The 27,994-nt window shown below is 51.6% G+C and overlaps 10 protein-coding genes across 10 annotated transcripts; 2 read left to right on the top strand and 8 right to left on the bottom strand.

Annotated features, from left to right (window-relative positions):
• Positions 1-11: 11 nt before the first annotated feature.
• Positions 12-2,674, bottom strand: UHO2_04891 (uncharacterized protein; the record flags this gene model as incomplete). Its single annotated transcript, XM_041557422.1, has 3 exons — positions 12-2,154; positions 2,271-2,521; positions 2,630-2,674. 3 exons carry the CDS (start codon positions 2,672-2,674, stop codon positions 12-14), a joined length of 2,439 nt encoding a protein of 812 aa, XP_041413356.1.
• A 598-nt stretch (positions 2,675-3,272) lies between these two features.
• On the bottom strand, positions 3,273-5,285 carry UHO2_04890 (uncharacterized protein; the record flags this gene model as incomplete). Its single annotated transcript, XM_041557421.1, has 1 exon — positions 3,273-5,285. One exon carries the CDS (start codon positions 5,283-5,285, stop codon positions 3,273-3,275), a length of 2,013 nt encoding a protein of 670 aa, XP_041413355.1.
• Positions 5,286-6,439: 1,154 nt separating this feature from the next.
• On the bottom strand, positions 6,440-7,690 carry UHO2_04889 (uncharacterized protein; the record flags this gene model as incomplete). Its single annotated transcript, XM_041557420.1, has 1 exon — positions 6,440-7,690. The coding sequence occupies one exon, from the start codon at positions 7,688-7,690 to the stop codon at positions 6,440-6,442; it is 1,251 nt and encodes a 416-aa protein (XP_041413354.1).
• A 1,376-nt stretch (positions 7,691-9,066) lies between these two features.
• UHO2_04888 (uncharacterized protein) lies at positions 9,067-9,378 on the bottom strand (the record flags this gene model as incomplete). Its single annotated transcript, XM_041557419.1, has 1 exon — positions 9,067-9,378. One exon carries the CDS (start codon positions 9,376-9,378, stop codon positions 9,067-9,069), a length of 312 nt encoding a protein of 103 aa, XP_041413353.1.
• A 353-nt stretch (positions 9,379-9,731) lies between these two features.
• UHO2_04887 (uncharacterized protein) lies at positions 9,732-10,353 on the bottom strand (the record flags this gene model as incomplete). The annotated part of the gene is made up of 2 exons (XM_041557418.1): positions 9,732-9,998; positions 10,066-10,353. 2 exons carry the CDS (start codon positions 10,351-10,353, stop codon positions 9,732-9,734), a joined length of 555 nt encoding a protein of 184 aa, XP_041413352.1.
• Positions 10,354-10,433: 80 nt separating this feature from the next.
• Positions 10,434-11,115, bottom strand: UHO2_04886 (uncharacterized protein; the record flags this gene model as incomplete). Its single annotated transcript, XM_041557417.1, has 3 exons — positions 10,434-10,762; positions 10,859-10,943; positions 11,050-11,115. 3 exons carry the CDS (start codon positions 11,113-11,115, stop codon positions 10,434-10,436), a joined length of 480 nt encoding a protein of 159 aa, XP_041413351.1.
• A 1,950-nt stretch (positions 11,116-13,065) lies between these two features.
• On the top strand, positions 13,066-14,907 carry UHO2_04885 (putative lysine-specific permease; the record flags this gene model as incomplete). Its single annotated transcript, XM_041557416.1, has 1 exon — positions 13,066-14,907. One exon carries the CDS (start codon positions 13,066-13,068, stop codon positions 14,905-14,907), a length of 1,842 nt encoding a protein of 613 aa, XP_041413350.1.
• Positions 14,908-15,960: 1,053 nt separating this feature from the next.
• Positions 15,961-17,307, bottom strand: UHO2_04884 (uncharacterized protein; the record flags this gene model as incomplete). The annotated part of the gene is made up of 1 exon (XM_041557415.1): positions 15,961-17,307. One exon carries the CDS (start codon positions 17,305-17,307, stop codon positions 15,961-15,963), a length of 1,347 nt encoding a protein of 448 aa, XP_041413349.1.
• A 1,326-nt stretch (positions 17,308-18,633) lies between these two features.
• UHO2_04883 (putative ubiquitin-conjugating enzyme E2) lies at positions 18,634-19,419 on the top strand (the record flags this gene model as incomplete). The annotated part of the gene is made up of 4 exons (XM_041557414.1): positions 18,634-18,660; positions 18,819-18,933; positions 19,022-19,280; positions 19,374-19,419. 4 exons carry the CDS (start codon positions 18,634-18,636, stop codon positions 19,417-19,419), a joined length of 447 nt encoding a protein of 148 aa, XP_041413348.1.
• A 154-nt stretch (positions 19,420-19,573) lies between these two features.
• UHO2_04882 (uncharacterized protein) lies at positions 19,574-21,331 on the bottom strand (the record flags this gene model as incomplete). The annotated part of the gene is made up of 1 exon (XM_041557413.1): positions 19,574-21,331. One exon carries the CDS (start codon positions 21,329-21,331, stop codon positions 19,574-19,576), a length of 1,758 nt encoding a protein of 585 aa, XP_041413347.1.
• Positions 21,332-27,994: the final 6,663 nt, after the last annotated feature.

The following is a 27,994-nucleotide window of genomic DNA, read 5'->3' as shown; positions in this document are numbered from 1 at the left end:
GGATTGGGAGATCAAGGCCACCATTCATCCTCATCCAGATACTGTTCCTGATCGCTCGTGTTGGTTCGATCCATCCAAGAATCGTCTCCTCCTTCGCCCTCCGCCTCTGTTGTCTCTCGAAATGCTCCATTCTCTCCTCCTGCCGCCGCTGCCGCTCTTCCGCTTACAACTCCGCTTCCTGCCGTTGCTCCTACTGCTGTCGCTGTCCCATTCGCGCTGGTGCCATTCGCACTGCTGCCGTTCGCGCCACTGTTGCTGCCACCTACATCCAGATACGACGCCGGTAGGGTCGCCGAGGTCCTCCTGGCTTGCTCGTCACTGTTCCGCTCCGGCCTTCTGATCTGTATACGCCGCGGATCGTAAGGCCTTGAGATGGCCTCCGTTCGCGGTCGCTTGCCTGGACGTCGGATCTCTTCGTCCTCTGGCGTCGCTTCGACGCGTGCTGCCGCTGCCGCTGCCGCTGCCGCTGCCGCTGCTGCGAAGGGACCTGTGTGGGTAGGCGTTGCGGTCGAGTTGCCGGCGAAACTGCTGAAGCCGACCCTATTCCCCGTGCTCGAGTGATTGGCACTACCATTGCTGCTGCTGGTGTTGGTGTTGGTGTTGGTGTTGTAGGGAAGCTGCGGAGGAGGGCGACTGCTGCTGACAGAAGACGAGGCGTGAGAGTGGCTGCCATTGCTTGGTGCAGCTGCGCGTGCAGGCATCGACGGTTCACTCTCATCATCACTATCAAGCGTCAAGTCGATGACATCTGCAGCACCCGCTGCGGGCGAGGCACATGCGCTCGTATTGGTGCTGCTGCTGAGAAGCTCTATGCGTTCGTGTCGCAGCGCGTTGGTTGCTGCTGATGGTGCCCAAGATATTCCGTTGCGGATTTGATGGGCTGCTGCTCCGGCCGAGGTCGGACTAGGTGCCGCTGCAGACAGTACTGATGTAGATGCGGCAGCCGAAGCACGTTGTGGCGGAGGCGATGGGCTGTCCAGCAAGACAATCTCTGGCAGAGGCCATCTTTTCGTCCCGTTGGCCTTGCCGCTACCTCCCATGCTCGGCTTCGCTTCTTCGGGACTATGACCCTTCAATCTGTCTCCCAATGGAGTCCCCTCTGCTGCCGGTGTTGCTTGCCCAGTCCCCGTGGAGCTAAACTTGCCATCTGATGTTCTCCACGATCCATCCGGCTCGACAATGACCGACTCCTGATCCTGCGGTACCCTCTTGAGAATATCAGCGACGAAACCGTCCATAATCAGATCTTCCGCCTTGATGGTCCTGTGACAGATAGGACACTCCCACGATGGTGTCTGCTCGTTAACCGAGAAGAAGCTCTCGGCACCAAAGCATTGCACGTGTGAACAGTGCTGTGAACGTGACGGCGTCTTGATACGCATATAGCTGAACGGACACTTAAGACTCATCGTAGCTGCACCTTGCTCGATATCGTCATCGGCGGCTTCCCTGCGCATGCGTGAGAGAAGGTCCTCCTTGCTGCGGAACTGCTTGGTGCGCACACGCTCAACAAGTGTATCAACGCTGGTCACTTGACAGATGGCAGCGACAAGCACGTGTCGTTTGGGCGCATTGGTATAGGTCAAGTCGATGCGATTAGGTCGTCCAGCAAGCAACACAAGATTGTTATCCTTGTTGAGGTTGGGCGGAGGCACTCGGCCAATGTTCTTCTTGCTGCCTCTGAGGTTGATGGAGAGTGGGTGGTTGTTGACACGCGCTTCGCAGGTGAGCGGGAACTCGATTGTGGCAGGATTGCGGCCGGAAAGTGAAGCAGCGTGCGCTTCTACCGTGGTGCAAAAGAGGCGGAGTTGATAGGTTGCGGGATTCTTGAGCTGCTCGGACTGCTCGGGTGTGAGGTTGACGAAAAGGGTCGCATTCTTGCGATCGGCTTGCGTGGGCGCTTCTTGACACTGGACGATAGGAGATACGAACTGCTTGATCTCGTAGAAGGGGGAAGAACGAAAGTTGATCCGGGCGGCACCTGCGGTGCCGATAGGACGTGAAGCCGTCGGGGTTGCGGAACCTAGAGGAGAGTAAGAAGACGAGGCAATGCTTGATGCTTTGTTGGCGGGGGCTCCTCCAAGAGGTTGTGGATGTGCGGCGTACACTCCAGCGGCTGGCAAGCCACCATACGTACCTGCACTTGATGTTGAGCTGTAGAGAGACAAAGGATAAGGTGCGCAAAGGTCAGCCAAGCTGATCATCACTTTTTGCATTGCGGAAAGCAGCACGAACTCAGAGGAGAGAGGCTGCATCGAGGCAGGACTTACCCATTCCTATAGGGAGAAGTTGTGACGGGCGGACCCTTGTATCGCTGAATCAAAGTGCGGAATTTGGAGTATCCGCGGATATCACCCTGATTCTTGCGTTCTGTGAGGCAAGTGATCAGACGATTGATAAGTTCTGGCTTGTTGCCAGAGAGAGCAAGACGACCGCATGTAGCTTCTGGCTCGTTGTTGACGTCTTTGATGAGCGCTTTTGCTTGAGCTACGGTGAGAGCTCGTATTGCTTCCACGAGCAACTGCGGGAGTGTGTGATGGTCAGAGTGGAGGCGAAGCGGTCACGGAGTCAGTACGTCGTGCGGAAGAAGCGGCGGCAGAATGATCGCAGCAGATGCGGCAATACTTACAGCATGATCAGCAAAGCCGCTCGAAGAGGCATCGGCGGCGGCCATAGCTTGAAGACGAGCATCCACTTGCGGCTATCGAGATTGCAGCTTGGCTCAAGTGGAGGTCGGTGAGGAAAAGATGATCTTTCGAAGTTGCAAGAGGACTGAAAGATGTACCCTTTGCGGGTATGATGGCTGCCTAAGGGTGTATACGCAGCATAGGATGGTGTCGGGAGTGAGGTCGGGAGTGAGGTCGGGAGTGAGGAAGGTCAGGAGTGATAGAGGGAGAAGGAGAGGCGGGAGAGCGGAAAGAGAGAGTCGATGAGCAGCAGATAGCAAGTTAGTTGCTTGTCTGCTGAGTTAGCTGTCCGATTGAATTTCCCGATTCCTTTTCGAATTTCCCGATTCCTCCTCGAATTTTAGCCACAACACCGCGACCTAACAGCATAAAGAAGAAGAAAGAAGTATAAAAAAACAAAAGAAAAAAAAATTAAAAAATTAAAAAAAACCGGCCGAGAGCGGACACTATAGTGGTCACACTTCCGCAGCTTACCTCCTTGCGACACAGTCGAGGTGTAAGAAGCTGCAGGGGACAGGTCAATGGCGTTGCTGGATGCTTAGAAGTACAGATTGTGGTGTAGTCAGGATCAAGGCCGAGTTCGAGTCACTTTTGAAAGATCGAGCGAGCGTTCTCGTTGGCCAAGGATGCACCAAACAGGCTGGTGGGCCTGGTCTGAGGTTGTGGCGACTTGGATCCATCAACCTCTACATCCACCCCAGTCGCCTTGTCACCTTTCTCCGCGTCATCTTCTGACTTGCTGCTTGCAAAAGGAGAGGTAGGGTCGTTGACCATCTTGTGTCGCACCAGCTCTAACGACATCCTTGCGTCTTCAAGCGACGAGTGTCCCAAGCTGGTGCCGTTCTGGATGATCTTGCCTAGAAACCTTGCAGTCAGATCTCGGAGTGAGGTGCGGAAAGGGAAACCACGTGCATGCGGGAAGAGCATCACCGTGTCTACCAGTCTGTCATGCACCAATCGTATCGCACGCAGGTCATTCTCCAGGCCGTGACCGACCAAGATGGTATTCTCGTCGACAAAGCGTGCCATGGTCTTGCGCACCTCTTCTAGCGTGAAGATAGCCTTCTGCTCATATTCCTCCGCTGTGATACCCGAGAAGCGTGTGTTGTAGTCGACGATTTCGGTGCGTGTGCGTACGATCTCGTCAAGGATCATTTCGCCTTCTTCGTCCACCAGGGTCAACCGAGTCAAAGTGAGGCCCGCCGTGGTGTAGCTCAACTCGCAGTCGAGTGCAACAATCTCTAGTGGGTCAGTTGGTGCCTCGTCCAACGATTCGATGAGCTGTTTGGTAGTGATGAACGCTTCTCGACGGTGCAAGTCGAGTCCGTCGGTTTCTTTGAAGACATGCGGTCCAAAACAGCAGCTGTCATCTCCCAGGCTACTGCTTCCAACTGTCTTGTTGCAGCAGGTCCAGACGTTGACTCGGCCTTTGATTCCAGCTTGCTTCTCGAAGCGTCGCTTGCCCCAGTGATATCTGCACTCCTTGGGGCTTTGCGGTATCCTCTCCGTGCGTGCCTCATTCAGTTCGCCACCAACAGTAAACTTCTTGCCGCATCGCTCGCACTCCTTGACCTCTCCTGTCGCATCTGGTTTGCTTCCTGCTTCGCTTTGCCATTCAGGTGGGATGTTTGCTGTATACTCGTACTTCTCCAACTGGTCCACGGGGCAAACAAAGCCAGTGTTCTCCAACCTAGCTCGATCGAGCTTACCCGATCTCCTCGCCTGCGCTCTCTTGCGCTTCTCATTGACCTGCATCGTCGTTCCTGTCTCGGTACACCATTCCGTTAACACCTGCAGAACTCTTTCGCGCAGGTCCGGCTTTCCCTGATGCGTGCGAGCCTGAATCGCAGCTGCCTCGGCGGCAGCGTGCATGGCCTCGCTGTCGCGCTTCTTAAGCCCAACAAGAAGAGTGATGCAGCTGTTCTTGTAGGTGTGCTTGGTGGATTTGGCAAAGTGTTCCTGTTCTTGCGCAAGTGCATGGTCCCGGCAGAGCTGCTGACCAGAGGCTGCTACAATTGGATCTGTGCTTTGAATGATGGGCTCGTAGGCTGCGATAAAGGCATCGTAGAATGCTTTGATACCCTTCTGGCGTGCAGGGAGTGGGATGGTCGAGGATGACGGGTGGTCTCTGAACGTTATAGTTGGTGGCTTGAGACTGACGAGCGACCAATCGTTGCTACTGCTACCGGATTTGTTGATGCTGCCGTTTGCTGTCTTCGATGCTGTCGTCGAGGTTGATGTAGATGAAGAGGATGAGCCAGAGAGCTTACTTGCGGCGTAAGCGTTCTTTGCCTTCTTGAGCGGCGGGCCGGAGGCACTGCTGATTCCATTCGCGCTGCTGGAAGTGACGACAGTCGAAGAGCCCGGCGTTGATCGTTTCGGCGAGGTCGGAGTAGTGGCTGCGGCGGTTCGTTGAGGTGTAGCTCCTGAAAGAGTGGCACGATTGCTCGATGGTGTTGATGTCACTGTCGCCAGTGCAGCTGGGGCAGCGGGCACAGGCTTGTGTGAGAAGGGACAGAGCGCTCTGCTGCGTTCGCACTCGCCCTTGGCATGGTCATGACACGGAAGCTTGGCCAGCAAGCCGAGTGACTTGAACATGGTTCTTGAGTCAGCTCGTTGGGTGTCGACGAGAAGAAGTTGCACGATTTGACATTGTTTGGCGCAGCAGACTGCATCACGTGATTTCATAGAAAAGGCGTACGCCTGCCTGCACTGGACTCAGCCATGCCGAAGGAAGCGATTCGATCTGATGATGCACGCTGACATAAACGCAATCGGCGATCAGAAGGGTCAGATTTATCTAGAGATCGGGTGCAACGTAGTCCCGCACGTTGTCAAGCTAGGTCATGAAGGATGATACTCCCACAGTCGTATATATATCAAGCTGAGAACACTAGCTTCTCACCACGTTCACCCAGTCAATTGAGTATACATGTTTCTCTCTTAAAGCAACAGTGACATCGTACTTAGACTGTCCCCGATCGCCAGTTATCGGGACGAAACCGTCTTGACTTTTAACATTGCATTGTTCTGCTCTCCGCTCTTCACTATCATCAACCTTCTCCAAAGCCAGGCATAGGATAACCTGGTTTGTCGATTATTTGCCCACGGGTCTTTGCCTGTAATCCACCTCGGCTAGTTTAGTTTTGTCTCGTGCGATTGAGTTTAGAGGGGAAAGCAGAGGAAGGAAAAAAAAAAAAAAAAAAAAAAAAAAAAAAAAAAAAAAAAAAAAAAAAAAAGAAAAAAGAAAAAAAAGAAAAAAAAGAAAAAAAGAAAAGTCTCGTCTTTCTCTCTCAATTTTGAGAGCTTTTAGTTGAAGTAGATAAGGCTACACAAAGCGTAGAGACAGTGAGGGTAGCGCTTACGGCCGAGTAAAAGGCCTGAGCATCTGAGCACGAACCACATGTGTCACAACCTACTCAAGACAAAATGCTTTGTTATGTTTCGCAGTTAATGCGGCTCTCTGCCGCTCTTCTTTTGTATATATATAGACTCCTCGCTCTCTCGCTCTCTCTCTCTCTTACCATTATCATCAACAAGACGCCTCAACTCCAACCACTGACGAATGACTTCAACGCACTGACAAATGACTTCAACTCTTTTTTGGAGGGAGAATTTCAGAGTGCATTTTGGCTGTTAGAGTTATATCATCGAGGAGGTCAACAGTCTGGATCATCTTGATATGGAGTGATGCTCATCCAAGCAAGCGTAGGAAGCCAAACAAGTGCAGCTGGGTCGAAGTGGCACAAAGATCATGCCCTAGCTCGCATCTCGATGTTGAAAGTGGTCCAGAGTGCCTCTAGAATGGTCATGCCGTATAGCCTTTTGGCGGTGGCAGGCTGCCACTTTTGCTTGACAATCTTGACCTCCTCTCCATCCTTCTGCTGAATCGTTCTAGCTGGCATTCGCTCGTAACCGTACTTCTGACCTTGATCTGTGCTTCTGACGCCAGGCAACTGCCTGTTGACGCTTCCTGCCATCTCGCGCAAATCCAACACTTTGCCTGCGAAAATGTTGAGCATCAAACAGCAGCTTCCAGAGCCAATCAAACTCTGCACAACGTTTGAGCTATACTGTCGGTTGTGCTCCTTGGACTCTCTTCGTCTTATGCAGAGTGCCTCTGCAAAGTCGCGCTCCGTCATATCCTGCTTGAGCTGGCCGTGCTTGAGGTGAGTGGGGAACCAGCGGTCGATCAGGTCCTGGTGAGGCCGGGAGAGTGCACGGGGATCCCTGTTCCAGTCTGCAAGGTAGTAGTCTGGTCGTAAGAGACTTGCGTCATGCTCGATTATGTTAACAATGCCAATCGAATCGAGATCAAAAACATGTCCCTTCTCGCTCAAGACGGGGAAGAGAGGCGAGTAAAGCTGCAAAGCCATGGTCGGGGCAATGTTGAAGGCGCGCGAGATAGCGGCAACCATCTTTGATGCTGGCACTTTCCTGCCTGACGTGTCGACGATCCCGTGCGTCGCAAGCATGTTGAGGCCAGGGCAAGGGCATCTACTGTCCACGTCGGTTGTGGCATATGGTGTGCCCCATTCTCCTTTATGGCCAATGCCCTCCCAGTAAGCCCAGTCACGAAACCAATCGTTCCTGGCCTTTCTGCCGTAAAGATCGTGGTGCAGCCTGAGACCCTCCTGATAATTGGTGAAGAAGTTGTACAGGTGTACAAGGCGACAGTAAATGTGAGTCAAAGGCCACTGTGCCAACGGAGGTGGGCTCGTAGGAGAGAAGGCCGGAGGAACACAGTTCTCGGGCAGAGGAGAGATAATGCCGATCTTGACGAGCGTGCGATGGAGCATGTTGAATCCTGTCAGCCAGAAGTCAACGATGAAGATAAAGAAGAGGGCAACCTTGACGTTGAGTTGCGGTCGATTCTGCTGCATGAGCTGTGCGGCAAGGCGGATCATGGATGAATCGCCTTGGTGCATCTTGTGAGCCTGATCGCGAGTGTGGCCGTTGGCCTTGGCCTTGGTCTTGACCTTGATTTCGACTGTAGCCGTCATGGTAAGGTGAGCCCAAGTGCAAGGGGATGATGGGGAGCACGGACTATCGTAGGCCAGAGTGCCGAGTCATATATATATGTTTGCCTTGCAGGTCTTAGGTCCTCAGCGAAGGCTCTGAAAGCGCAAGATAGCGGGCTCCTCGGCGGACAAAGTGATACACACACACACATACAAACATGGAACAAGAGGAGCAGGAAAAGGTCGAGCGTCAGGAGAGCGGGACGGTCAGCCACAGCACTTCCGTTGGAGTACTTGCATTGGAGCAAGGACCATTAGAGCAACGACCATTGGAGCAACGCCCATTGGAGCACGCAAACCAAGCGCGGCAAACGTACAGCCGATAGTCGGGCCTAACTGGAAGAGGAGAAGATGGCAAGTCGATCATCGTGTTCTCTGCCGCATGGAGCTCCATGGCAACAGACGAGCGGGACTCGAATCATCAACCGCAAGCAACCGCAAGCAACCGCAAGCAAGCTGGAACTCGAAATGCCATGGACAAGAGCCAATCTGAACCCAAAGCGGCAAAGAAAGGCCAAAACTCACAATCCCGTCTGGACTCAATCGCAGGAAACAAGAAGAAAACTAAGTGGATTGCAGACAAAGAGCGCTGAGGTCCTCGAAGCTCGACAAGCAGCGGTCGAGCGCAGAAACGAGCTGGCAAGGGAGAGTGTAGGGTGTAAAGGGAGGGCAAAAGGCTGTTAATGGTATGCCAGCGCTCCTGGTGAAGAGAGGAGCGGAGAAGCAGAACAATTCCATTGTTAAGTCGAGCCGGGATGCACACGCCTTCCTGACGATCACCTGATGCACAAACCAAACCCTTACTTGGGCCCTGAGAAGAAGGAGGGGATCCGCTTCCTCTTTTGTTCCTCATCTTTGCTACATTTCATGAGGGCCAAATGACGCCAAGCTTTCGGGCTTGACCACAAGTACTGTAGGATGCAGTTCGCCAAAGCAGAGCGGTTGTGTAGCCAGGCCAGGAGGAGACAAGCTCCCAGCGAGTCTTTCCCGGTCCTGCAGGTTCATGCACAGCGGGGCCCGAATCTTGTCCTAAGTCAGCCATCCTTCTCCTTTGCTCTCTCTCTCTCTCTCTCACTTCTCGCTCGTTGAAAGGTTCAGACTGGACAAAGTTAGCCGTCAAGCCTTCACTCGCTCGGCAAAGAAGAGCTCGGCAGGAAATACCACTGCATTGTTTCTCAGCAGCGTCTCTACGGTCTTGTGCAATGCTGAATGACGGTGTATTGCGATCTGACAGCTAGCTACTTGACTTGAAGATGCCCATCGGCCATGATACCATCCTCGATACAAAAGGATGCAAGTATACCTCAGCATATCTATCCGAGTGGAAGAGGTGCATTGAAAGTGTCGTGAGGATAAGTTCAGCCGTAGAAAGCGGCATGATTGCAGATAGGACCTTCGCAGAGCGCTTTTACATGCTTTACAATCTTGGCCGCTGGCTCAGGTGCAGGTATGGGATTGGGTTCCGGGTATGGGTTGCGTTTGAACACCATTTTTTCTGCCCTATCTCCTACGAGAAGATCACTCCTCTTGACTAGAGTGTCCCTGCCTCTCTCCTTTTCGATGGGAGCAGCCAAGGTCGCTGCAATAAAGGATAGCAGGAGCAGCAACACCGCGGCTCGGAAAGTGAGCGAGGTGGACTGAATCGTGCCTAGGCCTACCGTCTTGACCATGGTGTAAGGATGGATGTTGATGCAGACGACTTCTTGATGCTCGCGATTACGAAGGTGGTCGGATATAGCTCAAGTATCAAAGATGAAATCGGCGAGTGAACCTCTCTGCTCAGCAAGTCTTTTTATACCATGAGGGAGGGAACGGCGTCCTTTGTGCTGAGTAGAATTGTGCACAAGACTTCATCTCGTTCATTTCATGTGACAACCAGCGAGCCTCGCAACCGTATCAGCCAACAGTCCTCGCTCTTGCAGCTCTCAGGCATGCGTCTGTGGGAGACTTCATTTGTTCACGGCTGACAAGGATAGCATCCCTTGTGCTTGTAAGGCGCGATACTTGCAGATTGCAGAAAGTTCTAGATCCCCAATCGAACAACACCAGCGCCGATGCATCCTACACCAAAAACAACCAGCGTTGCGGCCCATAATGGTCTTGCTTTCACACCCGCCGGTAGTGGCGAGCGACGCAAGATACCCATCCGATACGCTTCGACGAAAGAGTAAGCTCCGAGCCCGGACATGGCTGCGAACCCGGTTAAACGACATGCTAGGCAGTCGGATCCGGGAAGACGTGCGTTGGCTGAAGCAGCGGGCGATGATTCGAGAGTCGAGCGGACCAAGTACTGGCATCATGAGAGAAGGACAGAAAGAAACAGAGACAAAGTTGTCAACACAGCCATTCTCACGAACCAAGGCGACAGAGCCACTGGAAGAAACACGCCTTTTCCGCCCAACAACGACACGAGAGCTGGGAGCTGGGAGCTGGGAGCTGGGAGCTGGGAGCTGGGAGAATGCGAGGCCTGCAAACTTTTCGGGCTGAAAGCTATAGCGGATTGCCATCATAGACCTCGCTAGGTATCCGAGCTTTCCCTTAATCTGACCAGGCGTTGCAAGGGCGGGAAGAGACGAGAGCTGCAGTTGCGACACAGTCTTTGGCGACGCTGCCTGCTGACTGGCGGATGTTTTTGGAACTTGCATGTGTATTTGACCCCTTTGTCGATGACAGTATCAAAGTTGATGGGAGATGTTTGTGCTGCTAAGAGTTGGGAATCAAGTATCTAGACTCTGCGCACCTTTTCCTCAATCTTGTGAGCCTGGGCCTTGGCCGAGTCGAGTGCCTGCTGACCCTTTTGTTCCGCTTTTTCAACAACGCTGGCGCCCTTGTCCTGTGCCTCGTGCTTAGCAGCGGAGAAAGCTTCGCCGGCCTTTTGTTGAATCTTTTCCAAGGTCGTTTGCGGTGCCGAGCTGGTAGCGGAGATGTTAGCGGAAGAAGAGGAGGGGACGACACGAACACCGGGAACGGCGACGGGGTTGAAGGAGCGCTCGCAGTCGGTGTATGCAGAGCCAAGACCGAAACCGGTACCGAGCCAGACAGGGAATGCTCGTCCTGTGATGCGTAAGATGCAAAGGTAGACGGTGATGAAGGAAGAAGAGTGAGCGCAAGGGACGAATGAATTGCAAATTTGTTTGAAAAGCAACTTACGTCGGAAGAGGAGGACCGAGAGGAGGACACCAGCAGAGAAGCCGATACCGGTTTTGACTACTGCATTGCTGATGCACAAGTCAGTCTGTTCAATGTCGACACGGCAATGTCACAGGAGGATGTAAGTGAGCTTCAATGTCAGTGTTCGACATTACTGACTTTGGTTCGAAAGTTCTGCCGGCTTTACCTACCTTCTGCGAGATGATGTCCTCGGATGACACCTTTGTGCTCGATGTGGAAGCCGGTTGGGAAGCCATTGCTGCAGATATGATAGGACGAGATGATCGTGGAGGAAGGCGCTAGTCCGAGGTTGACAACAACGATGAGCCCTGCCGATTCTTCTTGATTCAAGCGACTTTTTCCGATTGTATTTCGATTCGATCGTCACTCAATCCTCCACACTCCTTTCGGCCGGCTCGGTCGCTACCCGTTCCATGCAATTTGGCGCGTTTTCAATAGTGTTAGCTCTGCACAGCTAACATCGCTCAGAAATCCGCCGAAGGGTCCTGGCTCGGTCGTGACGACATTGACTTCTATGCGAACCACTCATTCACCTTGAAGGAGCCCAACGAGGTCATAGAGGAATAGCAGACGGTTGCCCAGGGAACAGAAGCCTGGCCAACAGTTTTCTTAGAGAAGCATGATTTGCCAAGAGCCGTCAACAAGTATGCCTCAGAAAAACGAGAGTTCTTGGGTGCGAGCGCTAAGTTGTGGGCCTTGACGAAAGTAGGCTTGACAGGTATGCTGTATATCTACCAGGGACAGGAGATTGGTATGACGAATGTGCCGACAAGCTGGAGTCATGAGGATGACATTGCGATCAATTACTACCGTGATGCTGTGACGCGGTCTGGCGGCGACGAGAAGGTGCTCAAGAAGACTGTATTGCACATCAACAAGGAGGGTAGAGACAAGGCACGCACACATGTTCAATCAAGTGCCGAGTCCGACGGTGGTTTCAGCACAGATGCCAAAAGGACCCCGTGTCAGCTCGGACGATGGGAGGGCAGAATGTCCATCTATCAGCCTTGATCGCCAATCACCTTTGCAATGTTTGACAGGAAATGCAGGTTTTTACCAGCCATGAAGCTGCTTGTTGGGCAATACATTGTGATGCGTTAGAACCCATCGGATCCGATACTGTATCGCTGCTTGAATAGACGACGACGTGTGGCAACAAATGGCGACATATCAAGCGTTGCTCCCAGTCACCGTTTCGGATTCCGCAAACTTACCGCAAACTTGCTCCTTAAGGGGGTATCAAAGTTTTTGCGTTTTTATAAACCCGGGTTTTTTCAAGAGCGCGTTTTTCAAAAAAACGCAAAAGCTTACATAAGCTCCGCAAAGGGAAAAAAAAAAAAAACCGCATTTTCAAAAACGCAGCTCAGGAGGCACATTTGCGAAAATGCGGTTTTTTTATCACTCCACATCTTCTCTCCTTTCCTCACTCTCGTCGCACTTTTGCTCACTCCCTCTTCCTTGTGCTCATTCAACATGACCTCCTCCACTGATGATTCTCGTGACATCTCTGCAGAGTTGTTATGCCAGTCCACTACACAATCTGACAGGCACTCTCTCTTCTGCTGTTCAATACAACTCTTCTCACCACCATATGAAACATTACATTGTGTGAAGAGGAAAGCAAGATATAAGCAAGCAATGGGTGATAGCGACGAGAGCAGGACAAGTATCATATGCTCACTGTTAGGTTACGTCTCTTATCGGCTGTATAATTTATGTTTCATATGATTACTGTTAGGTTACACCTCCTTTCGGCCGTATGATTCATGCTTCCTATGCTTACTTTTAAATTACGTATTTTATCGGCCGTATGATTTCATCGCGTTTTTGGAAACCTGCTTTTCCTTTTCATAATGTATTTCATCATTGGCGCTTCTCGCGCGGGTAAATAGCTTGTGTCGAATGCAGACTTTGACAGGGTGCCTTGCATATATAGGAAGGAACGGCGAGCACGCCATCCATTCGCTCGCTGACGAAATAAAACATCATCCCGATTCCCCTTTTTGCCGTATTGACTGGCTGATGTCCACTATCTACAACATGGCTAGGCTCGCATCAAATCTCCTCTTATACACTTTGTTCGTCGGTGATTTTCTTCTTGATTCCCCTCTACCAACTTGCTACAACCTGCATTCTCGTCTGGATCAACGCTCAGCCCTGCCGTCGAAAGGGTTACACAGACCATCATGTCGAACAACATCGACAACACCATCGACAACGAGATTGTCGTTGGTCAATCTCTTGAGTCGAGCCCACCGATAGACTCCGACATCTCGCCCGCAAGCACTGTGAGCAAGGATAGAGACTCTTCACTGTTCAAAGTCGCTTCTCAAACTACCAGCACCGACTTCAACCCGGCTCACCCACCCATCACCGATGCTGCTCTCCAACAAGTGCGCTTGCGTCGTGCTCTGAGCGAGCGTACCATTCAGATGATCGCTCTTGCAGGAACCATCGGTACCGGTCTCTTCCTCGGTTCCGGTAAGGCTTTGGCCAATGCAGGTCCTCTTTCCATCTTGATCTCCTACTCGATTGTTGGTGTCATTGTCTACCTCACCATGGTGGCGATGGGTGAGATGTCGACTCTCATCCCACAGGCTGGTGCCTTTGGGCTCTTTAGTACTCGCTTTGTCGATCAAGCTTTTGGCTTCTCGGTCAATCTCAACTACTGGATCAACGACGCCGTCTCCACCGCCAACGACCTCATTGCCTGCCAGATCTTGCTCAAGTTCTGGGTTTCGGATGACGTCTTCCCTGGCTGGGCTCTCTCGCTTATCATGCTAACCTTCCTCATCTCGGTCAACGTCATTTCCGTTCGAGGTTACGCTGAACTCGAGTACCTGCTTTCTTTGCTCAAGATCTGCACCATCATCGTCTTCATTATTGTCGGTATCCTCGTCAATGCCGGTGTCAACCAGTCCAAATCTTATCTCGGTTTCAGATACTGGACCATCGGTGATGCTCCCTTTGTCAACGGTTTCGGCGGCTGGGTCTCCTCCTTTGTCACTGCCTCTTTTGCTTTCGGTGGTACCGAGTCGCTCTCCATCACCGCTGGTGAGACTCGCAACCCATCCAAGACCATTCCCAAAACCATTCGCAACGTCTTCTGGCGCATCATCATTTTTTACATTCTTGCCCTCTTCATCGTTGGTATCGACATCCCTTACAACATGCCCGGTCTCAAGTCCAAGAACGCCGCCGTCTCGCCTTTCACACTCGTCTTCCAGCAGGCTGGCTCGCATGTCGCTGCCAGCTTTATGAATGCAGTTGTCATGACCTCGGCACTTTCGGCTGGTAACCACGCTCTCTATGCTGGTACACGTGTGCTTCACGGTATGGCTACCAATGGACAAGCTCCCAAATTCTTGGCTAAGGTTTCCAAGAGCAGCCGTGTTCCCTGGGTCGCTTTGGCCGCCACTGCTAGTATTTCAGGTCTTTGCTTCGGCTCCAGCTACATCGGCGCCGGTGAGCTCTGGAACTGGCTTCAGAACCTTGTAGGTGTCAGCAACCAGCTTTCCTGGGCTGCTATCGGCCTCTCGTCCATTCGTTTCCGCAAGGCAATTCTCAAACAGCGCAAACAAGATACTCTCGTCTACAAGAATTGGACTCAACCTTGGGGCCCTTACGTCGTCCTCATCGGATCGCTCATCATGATGCTCGTTCAGGGTTGGAGTGCCTTCAAACCTTTTAATGTTTCCGACTTTTTTTCGTACTACATCGAGTTCGGATTCTTTGTTGTTGCGTTTGTGGTATGGAAGCTGTGGAAGAAGACCAAGTTTGTAGCTATCGAGGAGATGGACTTGTACACCGACACCCTTCAGTACGAGAAGGACGTCAGGAGCAAAAGAAGAGATCTCATCAAGCAGGGAGATGACAGATTGCCCATGTTGCTCGAGGACGAGGACGAGGAGGAGGACCAAAACCAAGACACCGAGCGCTCGGATAAGTCAAGTCAAGATGAGAAAAACACAAGAAAGCAAAAAGCTAAAGCATTTGCTAGCAGAGCTTCGCAGTATCTTTGCTTCTAAAAGCAACCATTGCAAAACGACACAAAAGCAACCATGTTCTGGCATTTAAGTCATTGCAATCATCGGGAATCTCTTTAATCTACACTATACTACGCTAGCGAGAGTGGCTGTGGAGACCTGCAGGACTGTTCGGAATACACACCAGATGAGAGTAGAGGCGATGAGGAATTGTGTATCCCTCTAGCCATGCTTGGCGGTATTGTAACGCCTGGGCTACTTGATGAAGGCCCAAAACTAACGTCAGGAAGAGGGCAAGCTTGGTATCTAGCGAATTGAAAGCAAGTGCGGATCAGGCCGAGTTACGGCTGACGAATGGGATACTGGGTGTGAAGAGAGCCAGGTAGGTGTGATCCCCAAACCAGGCTTGGCGTGTACCAAGGGCTCGAACACCACGCTTAACCTTAGCGGAGAAATATTTCGACCTACTCATCCTGCTCTTCCAGCGCGATGGGGAGGGAGGACTTGAGGTATACCCTGGCAGAAAAGTGGTTGGCGATTTCGATCACGTCAACACTTGCAAGAATGTCGAAACAAGAAGCGATAGGATTGTTTGCAACATTTACCATCAGCTGATGCGATGGTCCTCCTCCCGACTCAAACCGACATTCCACAGGGTCAGACCTAACCCAGGAAGGCGAGCCAAAGGGACCGAGCTACTCGATCGCCTTCTTCAACCAAGCACGCAGCAACATCGTGATTCAAGGTCCAGGAAACAAGTATCAGCGCATCACAGGAGCGACATTGATCAAGCAGGCTTTGGAGAGAAACAAACTCGGCGTCGCAGCCGGCAACTTGTCCCTCAAAGAGCGTAGTGCAGAAGAGCGCTACCACTGGTGCTGCCCCTGTTGCCATCAACTAAGAAGCCTCGAGCACGACCTCAGGAACAAGGACAGACTTGTTTGTCATCAGATGCACTACATATGTCGTTAAACAGATGTTTTATGCAGATTGCATGCTAACATAATGATAGTAACAATAACAGGAGAAGAGTGGAACAGAAGATCCTTAGTACGTGTGAACAAATGTTGCGCCGGTAAACCAAGGTTCAGTCCACTACCAATCGTCGTCCGAGCCCTCCTCGTCCGAGTCACCCATGTTCTCCTTGCGTTGGCTGAGAGCTGCAGCCAGAGCACTTGCAAGATCGCCATCTCCGCCTCCTGCGCCTGGGCAATCTGAACCTGAGGCAATGGCAGCAGCGGCTCCTGCTCCAGCTGCAGCGCCGCCAGCAACAGCAGCTCTGCCAACGGGTGGGGTGGCAGATGGATCGGTCTTTTTAAGATTGTGAACGCTTTTGCCTTGAATGGAGGCGAGCAGTGCGCCACGGCCGTCCTGAGGAGGTAGCACAGGAGCAGAGCCACCGGCAGGAGGTGGAGGTGGTGGCGGTGGAGGTGCACCACCGCCTCCCATAGGCGGAGGCGGAGGTGGAGGCGGGGGTGCGCTACCACCAGCTGTAGGTCGCATAGGAGGTGGTGGCGGTGGAGGAGGAGGTGCGCTTGAGCCGGCTGGCGCACGTGCAGGAGCGGGTGGAGGAGGTGGTGGAGCAGCAGCAGAGGAGCCTGCACCTGAACGCGGCGGAGGTGGTGGAGGGGGCGCGACCGAGGATACAGACGCTGTAGAGGCGGTGGCAGCGTGACGAGACCTTGGTGCCGGAGGCGGTGGAGGTGCTTTACGCTTGCTGGTCGGCGCAGGCGGTGGAACCTTCTTTGCCTTTGGAGCTGCAGGAGGAGGAGGCTTAGATGCGGCACCTGGACCTCCACGTTTGCCAACAAAGTCCTTGATGAAGCTCTCGTTCTGGCGGATATCCTTTTCACTGATGCCGAGGTTGCCGAGCTGCTCGAGAAGCGCTTGCCAGGTGGGGTCGACGTTTTCAGAGCTAAAGCCATGTTCGGTAGAGAAGCCCATGTGTGCCACATGCTTGAAGCCAGAGGGGGCGCCGATCATAGACTTATCGATCTTGCCGCCGGAGGTAGCCTTCTTCTTCTTGCTGCTGGAAGAGGAGGATTTGGACTTGGCATACTTGGAACGGTTTGAGACCTTCTTGAAGAGATCGCTGGCTTCGCTCTCGTCGGCGAAGGAAAATCCAATGAGGCACTCGTCACCTTCGAAGGAATGGAAGAAGGCGCGGTCCTGATTGTATTGAAAGCCTTCGTACAGCTCATGCTCCCAAATGACGCCACGAGTGCCTTTGAGGTCGACAAGCTTGAAGTAGAAAGTGGCTTTGTGAAGATCGCGGACGAAAGCGATGGCACCCTCAACGCCTGCGTAGCTCCATTGTGATGGGCTGGGATGGGCAGCATAGACACGACCGACGGTGGCAGTGATGATCTTGTTGCCAGAGGAGGGGATGGCGGACTTGACCTTGGACTTGTCCGAGGACGAGATGGTGGAGGAGGAGGGCATCACTTAAGAGTGTCGGTAGTGCTTTTCTCCAGTCCAGCGAGCGATGACGATGTAGGTCGAGAGGGGAATGAGCAGAGGCAGAAAGAAGATGAGGCTGTAGGGAAAGCGCAGATAGATGGATTCGCCGTGATGTTGGACTGCAGATATCGATTTGGCTGGAATCAAAAGAGGAAGCAGTCCGACTAGCAAAAGCACGACGCTTGATGCGATCAGGATGTTCGCCCTGTGAAGCAGAGCAGCGGGACTCGAGGAAGTGGCTGATGCACTGGTAGCTGAACTGATCGAGAAAGAGACTTGCCTGCCTCGTTGCTTGTCCTCCGTCTTCTCGTTGAGCATGCGATTACCAGCGTCGATTGCGGAAAGAACGAAGCTTGTCCTGGTATGTTCCTCGAACAAGTGTAGGTGGTCACGATGCAAGATGCGTTGCCGTTTCCGCTGTGCAGTCGCTGCTTGACCAGCCAGAAAGGTGGTGGAAGGGAGAGATGGCAGACAAAGAGATCAAAGATAGGAATGTGGTGTGAGGGTGTCAAGTGGAGAAAACAAGTGGCACTTACATCGCGTGTGTGTGTGTGTGTCTGTCAAGTGTCAAGTGAGCTTGGGCCATCGTTACTACTCTAGTCTCCTGCTTGCACCGCCCTCGCTTGATTGCATCGGGCAGATCTCAGTTTAGATCTTGAGGCAGCTGTGGTGTCCGTGGTCCAATGTGGAGTCTTTTCTGCGATTTTCACGCAAAATGCTCAGCTATGCTCAGCTAAGGAGGAGATGGTGGTGGTTCGGAAGCAACATCATTCTCAACGACCAACTCGACTTTCGGGACTGCGCAATTTGAGAAAGAAAAAAAGCTATCCACGTGATGCGTCTGTGCGATTAATAAGCATGAGCTCATCAACCCTCCTCGGCCCGAGGAAGGGCACTCATTATTAGTAAGCCATATATGTTACATTCCACTCAAAAACATGCCAACGCCCAACTGCTACTAATGAAAGAGAGGTGTTTGTAGACTCGGCTTAACATTGTTTGAAAATCAGCTGGTCTTTGAGGTCCTTGCCCGTGCCGAGTTCCGGCGTGGACGTTGCTACGGAAAGGTCACTACACAGAGCAACTTGTTTCCGCTTCCTCCTTCGTTATCTTGACTACAATCGCCATCAACACTCCTAACATCGGTTTACCAGCATCACAACACCCTCGGTCGCATGCATATCATCGGCTGTTCCGTCTGCTAAAGCACAGCTTCGACGCATCTGCTTTCAGATTTGCAGAACCGCCCACTGACATCAGCTCAGCTCATCTCTAACGATCTACACACTTGTCCGCCGATCGACTGTCATGTCGCTTCCAAAACGTATCATCAAGGTGAGTGCATCCACATTCGCTCTCCAGCGACCAGTGGTCGTGCTGCGTCGGTCCATGTATCAGCCTCAGTATATCTGAAGGGTCAATGCTAATTTGCTCTCTCTTCCATGGCTGTCAACAACAATGAACTGCGCATCGATTGATATATTGACTTGCAGGAGACCGAAAGGCTCATCGCTGACCCAGCGCCAGGAATCAGTGCCACTCCTCATGAGGACAACCTGAGATACTTTGACGTCGTCATCTCGGGTCCCACTCAAAGCCCTTTCGAAGGTAAGCTCTTCATGCAGACCTTGTCTCGTCGGATCACATTGATTGCTCATCTTCCCTCCTATTCCTTCTGCCATTTTGCTACTTTCAGGCGGTGTCTTCCGTCTCGAGCTCTTCCTCCCAGAAGAGTACCCCATGTCCGCACCCAAGGTTCGCTTCCTCACCAAGATCTACCACCCTAACATTGACAAACTCGGCCGCATCTGCCTCGACATTCTCAAGGACAAGTGGTCGCCTGCGCTTCAGATTCGCACAGTCTTGCTTTCCGTCCAGGCCTTACTCTCAGCACCGAACCCGGATGACCCGCTTGCTAACGATGTTGCCGAGCACTACAAGAAGGACGAGAAGGGGTGAGTTAGATCTATATATGCCTTTCTCAACTTCGCTCTCACAGCCGACTGACAAGCGATTCATTGTGTTGATCTTCTTTCATATAACTACAGCGCTATCGAGGTCGGCAGGCAATGGACAGCGTTGTACGCAAAGTGATCAATTCCAATCCTTACCATGTTTTGTAACGATCCTAATTACACAGCAGACGGGTGCATGACGAAAGACATTATAATACCAGCTACTTGTGAAAGAGGCGCTCCATCATGCTTCCCGCTTGGCTTGCAGGGCTGCTCTGTCTTGTCAAAGTGGATCAACTCTGCATTTTGCTGACGAGATCTTCAAACTTGCTTCGAGAGATTTGTAGGCCACCACTGCCGTCCATTTCGGGTAGGATAGGATCCTCGTGAGTTCCGCCAAGCACCGATGTCGTCCGATCCTCCTCTTCCGTCTCAAGCAGCGGCAAACGGATCGAACCGCCGTTCCGTGCCGCACGGCTTTCGTAGAACGCAATGCACATCAAAGGCGGTGCAAATAGGACCGACTGAACCGTGTAGTTGATCTTTGCGTACCTCTCGTGCGACACAAGCCATTCCAGCGGTGCGATCACCAATGCTTCCAGTAGGTTGAATGGCGGCAAGTAGACGAACTGATCTGGCGCTCGCACCATCGCAATCACCTTTTGGCAGAAGAAGGCTGCATACACTTGGTCGGCAGAGTCGACCACATCGCTGTACGCTGTGCCGAAGAAAGCGATCAAGATGTTGAGCAGAATCACCGCAGTGACAAAGCAGTAAGCGTAGTACAAGATGTGTCCGTAGGGATATCCAAATGCCTCTTGGCTCGTCAGTTGAAAGTCGGCACCACCCAACAGCGACTGCGTGAGTACGTCGATGATCTTGACCACCACATTGTCCACCCGAGACTCGTCGGCAGCATCTAGCGCCAAGAACCCGTGTCCGAAGCCGATCATGACCAAGGCGAGCAGCGTGAAGAAGATCGCACTTTCTTTGAACATGCGTAGGATGATGACTGTCAGAGTACCAAAGTAGACAAATCCATCAGCGACTTTGAGAAGCTGAATCCAGATCAGAGGTGCCACGCACGCCAAAAATTGGAAGGCTCGTAGCTGGTAAGTGTCATGCTTCTTGCCGTGCGCTACGAAGCTCGCCACACGGAAGCAGAACGACAGGAGAAGCAGGCCGTCTGTGAAGATATCCATGATGGACCAGAACTCGATAGCTCCCAGTCCGCCGATCTTGGTCCAGCGCGCGGCATCCTCAACGATGTAGCCTGCTGCCATCACCCATAGAATTCCCTCGAACACGTCGAATGACTTGAGCGTTCTCGTCTGAACAGTGAAGACGGCCAAGAAGAAGATCCAAAGAACAATGTTGGTGACATACGAGTACTTTGGTACACCGAGGCGCGAAGGATGCAAGTGCGAAAGAAAGGCTCCGTCGTCTTTCCTGTCGTAAGGCACAAAGTAGGTATAGCCGTGCTGCGAGTATTTCTGCACCAGCGAGCCTTCCCAGATGGCCTGCGTGGCTCTCCTGGCCTCGATGGAAGCTAGGACAGGTACGCAGTTCTGATCGATGGCAGCTTCCAGCGCCGAAGTGGGGATGGTCACGTCACCGTCGCTCTCGTAGCGGCGGAACTTTTTGGTCAAACATAAGTGGTACCTTGCACTTGGCGATCCTTTTTCCACGGCACTCCGCTGGATATGAGAGACGAGACGTTCAACTAGAACCTCACATGCCACTGCTCGCTTCTTGTTCAGGCCATGATCCAAAGGCTCCTTTTCGACGTCTCGCTCGAACATCTTGCGAGTCTCGAGGAGAGCGTAGGGGACAGCATCTCCAAAGTCACCTCCAAGCTCGTGGAATGCCGAGATGACCTTGGCATCGATAAGACCCTCGGATCCTGTGATCCTCTTCTCGTCAATGTCATGGTCGATGAGTCGAGTGACGAGTGATCTCACCCTGCGAATCAGAGCCGAAACGATGGCTGGGTGCACGTCGAGCTCAGCATCCAGCTCTCGTAGAGGTTCGTGTTGATCGATCGAGGCCATCTTGACGATCCTCTCGTCTCCGCTCTTGTCGCGAAGAAGCAGAGGGTAGTGAGCCAGGGATAACGAACCTCGATGGATCGAATGGTTTGAGGATACAGACAAGAAGATGCCAACATCACAACTTTCCCGTCTGCACTCAATCGCACGAAAAAACAAAACAAAACTAAGTAGATTGCAGGCAAAGACCCGTGAGGTCCTCGAAGCTTGACAAGCAGGTTCCCGGCCTGCCAACAGCTGCAGTGTTGCCTGTGCAGCAGACAGCAGTCACAGCAGAGGGGCCAAGGGCTCCACCAAGGTCAGGTTCAGAGGACCAGGTCCTGCCAAGAAGGACCTGTAGGGATGAGGGGTCCCTGCCAGGTCAAGTAGAGGGCAGCTGCAACCATGGTGTGCCACTCAGTTGCTGATTGGTCAACATATTGACAATAGCAGTCTGAGTTCCATTGGCCAAGAAGCTTGATGGTATCTGCCTCAACACCCTGTGATGCTGCCCAAGTGGTCACTCCTTGACAAAAAGAGTGCCCCACATATTGGGATGTGTCCAACCCAAGTTGAGAGAGAGCTGAGCAAAGGTGCTGGAGGAAGGTTGATTGTGAGAGCAGCCTGTAGCCACCATGCAACCCAAAGAGAGGGGCATCCAGCTGACAGACAGAAGGGCAGAGGAGGTGGAGCATAGTGTATGGGCATTCCACTCCATCAACTCTGGGGACCACAAGGGGGGGTTCCAAGCCAGAAGGGGTTGGTCTTTGATGCTGGAAGGGGAAGGATGGTGTAGTCATCCTGCCAGGTGACTGACCTGACCAGCAGGGGGGCCAGTGATGTCTGGCTCAAGGTGACCTCTCCACACCATAGGAAACAGGAGAAGGAGATGGTGAAGGCCGCAGTGATGACCTGGTGGTCCCAGGCACCAAGGGGCAAGGTCCAGAGCTGTGTCATGGGAGCCAGATGCGCAGGAAGCAAGAAGAGTTGAAGTCATATGAAGAGGAGTGCAGAAATCGCGGGATCGGGCTAAACGAGAGCTTTGTAAGCAGTCATGCGCCTGAAACCAGGTTGGGTGTTTCCAATTGGTTTCAGTGAGAACAATTGAGTAAGATCTACTCAGTATGTTTTGACTGAAAGTAACCAGACAGCTTTGTACTGGTAGGTCTCAGCTGACTGCCTTGAACACTCCATTCAGAGGTTGCACAGCACATCTGTTATTCTCTGGAGGGAGAGTAATACACTCTCCTTTACAGTACAAGTGTTCATAGTACTGTTGCTAATGCTCTCTAATGTTGTCTGGACTGTGATATGCCTATCACCTACAGAGGACAGGAGTTACTGGACTGCAGGTATTGGACACCACCTACAATAACTGACTGGACTGCAGATGTTGAGCAACACCACCTACAGTAAGGAACTGGACTGCAGGTGTTGAGGAACACTGCCTACAGTTGACACCTAATGGTGATACAACACACACATTTGAGGTGTTGTTGCAAAGCTCTGCTATTGCAATGATATGTAACTATGAGTCAAGTAAAGAGTATGTAAAGTATAGAGTAGAGTGGATAAGGATCCACTCGTATGCTATGGTAGAATGAGAGTATTTATGCATTTGCTTGGTGTTGCCTGTGACACCTCTCCTGCTCCTCCTGAGAGGCCTTCACCACCTTTCGACACTCTCTCTCTTGCTGGTGTTGATCCCTTTGATGCTGCACTTCTACTGCTCACACAGTGTATTGGTTTGTGCAACACTGCCCCTTCACCTTCATGCTCTTCTTTGCCTGGTGATGTGTGATGACCCCTTTGACACAGCTCCTCCTCCTCATAGACAATCCCCAGTCTTCTTGACACAGCTCCCTCTCTCTTCACTGGTGACCATCTTCTTGACCTTATCTTGTGAATCCCTTAACCACATGTCAGGCCCTGTTGCCAAGCCCCTTGATCATGTGGTTGCCCCTGTGCTTGGTCCTATGTGGCTGTATGCATATACCCCTTGAGTGGTAACCATCCATGTGATGCTGAGCTCAGTCCTCACTCCTGCATGTGGTTATCTCCCATATGCTTCTCCTTCTAATGCTGGTATCCTCCTTCCTGAATCTCCCAATGCTTGTTCATGACAGCTGACTTGCTGAGACATGCTGATCAGGCTGATTCTGATTGATCCTTGTGAGATTAACCAGGATCCTAGAGCTTTGTTGATCTTGCAAATCATATGCACTACCAACCCAATTAGGTCGTCAATTCCTGATGATTGCTGCAGATTAATTTGGCACACACTTCATGTGCTGACCCTGTGACAAGCTTAAGGCAGAGTCCACGGAGATCTGTAGCAGAAACGACTCTATGGCATAACTCGTCAGGATCAGTAGGAACGAGGTCGTTACTACAGAGTTTGGTGGGAATTGTAATATCACGCTGAGTATGACAGACCTCATGAGAATCGGTCCAAGAGGCACCCCATCACAGATATGACAAGGGGAGGATACCAAACAAGGGGGAGGACACCACCGGATGAAGCATGGGTCTGGCACGTGTCAGCGGTCATGCGCCTGAAACCTGAGATCTGTAGTAGTGTCAATACTATTACAGATCCTGTCGAGTTATGCAACAACACTAGTGGTATTTCAATTCTTGGTGAAATATGCAATAGAGCCATCTCTATCACTTTTCTTGCTCAAATCTGTAGTTGTAGTAATGCTATTGCAGATTTCAACTAACTGCTGTGGACACTCCATCCAGAGGTAGCTCAGCATGATCAATATCAATATGTAGGTATGATGACACCAAGGTCTGGTGTGAGTATCTTGTTGATGATGAGGTTGGTGGCATTGACACAAGTGTCCAGTGTGTCAACTATCACTTGAGGTGATCCCCAGACTGCAGTGGACTACTGCCTTTGGTTCTATCTTAATCTGGACTGCTGGTTTGCTATGAACTGCCTTCGGATGTCAGTGAGTGGTGATACAACACACATGCTACAATGAGAAGTAACCTATTGATTACTACTATGCTGACTGAAACTAATGAGTACTTATATGCTGAAGTAATACTAGTTTATATGGTGTAGAGTGGATGAGGATCCACTCATCCACTGATGATGAGAAGGCATGCTTTTACACATCTCATGCAGCATCACCTGTGACACTGCTCTGGCTCCCTCTCCAGAGAGTACTGTCAGGGGTCTCGCGCCTGAAACCCAGGTCGGTCTGTCGAGATACTCGGTGACTATCAAACTGTGCAACAGCTATTGTCTCGGTATCAGTGACTATCAAGTTGTGCGGTGACAGCAGGTGGCGTTCGTTGTATATACTATCGTAGGTTTCGGCTGACCTCTGTGGACACTCCGTTCAGGGGTAGCTCGGCACGATCAATATCAATGTTATGATGACACCAAGGTCTGGTGTGAGTGTTGATGATGATGAGGTTGATGGTGTTGGTGATGAGATTGGTGATGTCGATGATAATGAGGTTGATGGTGTTGGTGATAAGGTTGGTGGCATCAACACGAGTGTCCAGTGTGTTGACTTGATGCTTGAAGTGATCCCTGGACCGCAGTGGACTACTGCCTTTGGTTCTATCTATATCCGGACCGCTAACCTGCTATGGGCGCCTACGGATGTCAGGTAGTGGTGATACAACACACACACTACAATGAGGAGCAACCTTTGATGGATTGCTGCTATGCTGACTGAAACTAATATATACTTATGCTGAAGTGATAACTAGTTATGGTGAGTAGAGTGGATGAGGATCCACTCGACCTATTGATGATGAGAAAGCATGGTTATATACCTCTTCTCAGCATCGCCAGCGATGCTGCTCCTGCTCTCTCTCCAGAGAGTACCTTCTTCATCGAGTACTGCTCAGGGGCCTCTCCTGCTTGGCACCCCTGTGCCTCTTGAGCTGTGTCGACTCCTTCGACACTGCTCCTCTTCCTTTGACCAGTGACAGTTCCTTTGACTCTTGTCTCTCGAGCCCCTGAGTGGTAACCATCTGAGCTTGGTCCTCTTCGTGGCTGTGCCTGCTCCTTGAGCTTGGTCCTCTTCGTGGCTGTGCCTGCTCCTTGAGCTTGGTCCTCTTCGTGGCTGTGCCTGCTCCTTGAGCTTGGTCCTCCTCGTGGCTGTGCTTGGCCCTTCTTTGCATGTGAGTCCGTAGGAGTCCATGGTCTCCATGGAGACTGCACTACAACCATGCTCCCTACTGATCTCGACTAGATCTTCGATACCTGTGCTCCTTCCATATGAACCCGTGACCCTCCTGCTTCTTGAGCATCCAGGCCCATGACAAGTACCTTCTTTGTTGAGTGCTATCCAGGGGTCCCTGATGAGGCACCTCCTCCTCCTCGAGCCCTGCTTGTTTTGTTGCTCCTGTCCTTCTTGAGCTGTGTCGACTCCTTCGACACTGCTCCTCCTCCTCATGACCTGCTTGCTTGTCGCTCCTGTCCTTCAACCAGTGATGGTTCTCCTGACCCTTATCTTGCGAGCCCCCCTGAGTGGTAACCAGCTGCATGTTCCTGAGCTTGGTCCCTGTCTTGGCAGAGCTTGGTCCTCCTTGCATGTGAGTTTGCCATATGCCTGTCCTTGTCACTGATCTCCACAGAATCTGCCATAAGATCATGCTTACTACAGATTCTGGTGGGATTTGTGATATCAACTTTGTTTGTACAGATTTCAATGAGATCTGTCATAGAACTATGTCTACTACTGATTTCATTGAATTCTTCTGTAAATCCCACAATCTACCCAATTCCTCGATTCCTGCGCTCCCTTCATATGAACTAATGGGTCTTCTTACTTCCTGTGCATCCAGGCCCATGACAGCACGATGATGAAGTCGGTGCCAACAGGTGGGCGCTGACGACAAGAGGGTGATGAAAGGGTGTGGGTCGCCACTCAGATGAAGTGGGACTGGCCCCTAACGGAGATGAGACAGCAAGAGGTCCATCCATCCACAGGAGGCAAGGGAAGTGGTACCAATGAGTGGCATCACAAGATGGATGGGGAGGATAGTAGGGATGAGGAGGAGGAGCAGTGTCACAGGCAACACTGCAAGAAAGGTATATAACCATGCTCCCTGTCATAGTAAGTGAGTGGATCGCCACCCACTCTACACCATAAACTAGTTATCACTTCACATAAGTATACATAAGTTTCCAGTCAGCAAAGTCACAATCAAGTAGATTGCTTTCATTGTAGTGCATGTGTTGTATCACTGCTCACTGATGTCTGAAGGCAGTTCATAGCAAACCAGTGGTCTGGATATGATAGAACCAAAGGCAGTCATCCACTGCAGTCTGGGGATCACCTCAAGCACTCAGTTGACACACTGGACACTTGTGTTGGCACCACCAATCATATCACTCACACCAGACCTTGGTGTCAATACAAGTTCATATACATTATTGATCATGCCAAGCTACCTCTGGATGGAGTGTCCACAGCAGTCAGCCAAAACCTGCAATAGCAAAACAACTATTACATCTTTGGGCAAGAAAAGTCATAGAGGCTTCTCTATGACATACCTCAATAGAAATCATAATACACCACACATTACCACATATCTTGACAGGAATCGTAATAGATGCATTTCTATTACAGATATCAGGTTTTGGGCATGCAACCTCTGACAAGCTGCTCCAGGATGGCCCAAAGGAGTGGGAGAGTGATGGGAAGTTTGGACGCTGCTGGTCGGATGCCATGGGTATGTTTGATGCCATGGACTGTGTGCTCCAAGCAGCCATGGTAGAAACCATCAAGGTTGAAGCCAAGATCAACATGCCAGGATCACAGGGCATCGAGCTTGTGCTTGATGCTATGGAAGGAGCAGGACCGAGCCAAGTCGCAGACCCACTCAGTGAGGAGCAAGTCGGAGGCTGGGAACGGTGATGTACTGTCATAGGACCGGATGCGCAGGAGGATCTGGAAGCATATGAGGAGTGGCGCAGGAATAGCCAGATCGGGCCAAATGAGGGTTCTAAAGCCAAATCCATCGAGATTGGTAGTAGAGGGGCTCTACAACAGATCTCACTCAAATCAGTACAAGTGGGATCTTACAGTAAAGCCCACTGGAATCAGTAGTATTGTGATTGTACAACAGATCTTGTGGAAACCAGCAAGAGGATGTTGATATCATGGATGGGTGGCAACAACATCTGGATCTGCCACCTCAATGAAGCAGGGGGTCTGCTTGGTGATGAACTCAGGGCTGACAGATGGGAGAGATGAAAGAGGGTGTGAACTGTTGCTCAGATGAGGTGGGAATGGCCCCTGTTGACAATGAAACAATGCGAGGACTGGCTGTCCACAGGAAGCAAGGGAAGCGGTACCAACAAGCAGCATCGTAAGGTAAACAGGACCGACAGGAAGGTCGAGAGGAGGAGGAGCAGTGTTGGAGGAGGCCGTTTAGAGCAGAAGCAGAGTTGCAGGTGACAGTGTGGGAATGGCTCTATAATCATGCTCCTCATCATAGTAGTGAGTGGATCCCCATCCACTCTACACTTTACATTACTAGCTATAATTTCATGATAAGTATACTTAGTAGATTCGTCATCAGCAGCAATTGCAGAGCATTGCTACTACCATAGTGCATGTATTGTATCACCACTTGATGCCATCCAAAGGCAGTTCATACTGCGGTCTGGCTCTTTCGATCATTAGACCAAAGGCAGCCATCCACTGCAGT

Source organism: Ustilago hordei (genome assembly GCF_900519145.1).
Source record: "Ustilago hordei strain Uho2 genome assembly, contig: UHO2_contig_11, whole genome shotgun sequence".
In the NCBI taxonomy this organism is placed as follows: Eukaryota; Fungi; Basidiomycota; class Ustilaginomycetes; order Ustilaginales; family Ustilaginaceae; genus Ustilago; species Ustilago hordei.
The sequence above is the reverse complement of the archived record's forward strand: the minus strand, read 5'-3'. Positions and strand labels throughout refer to the sequence as shown.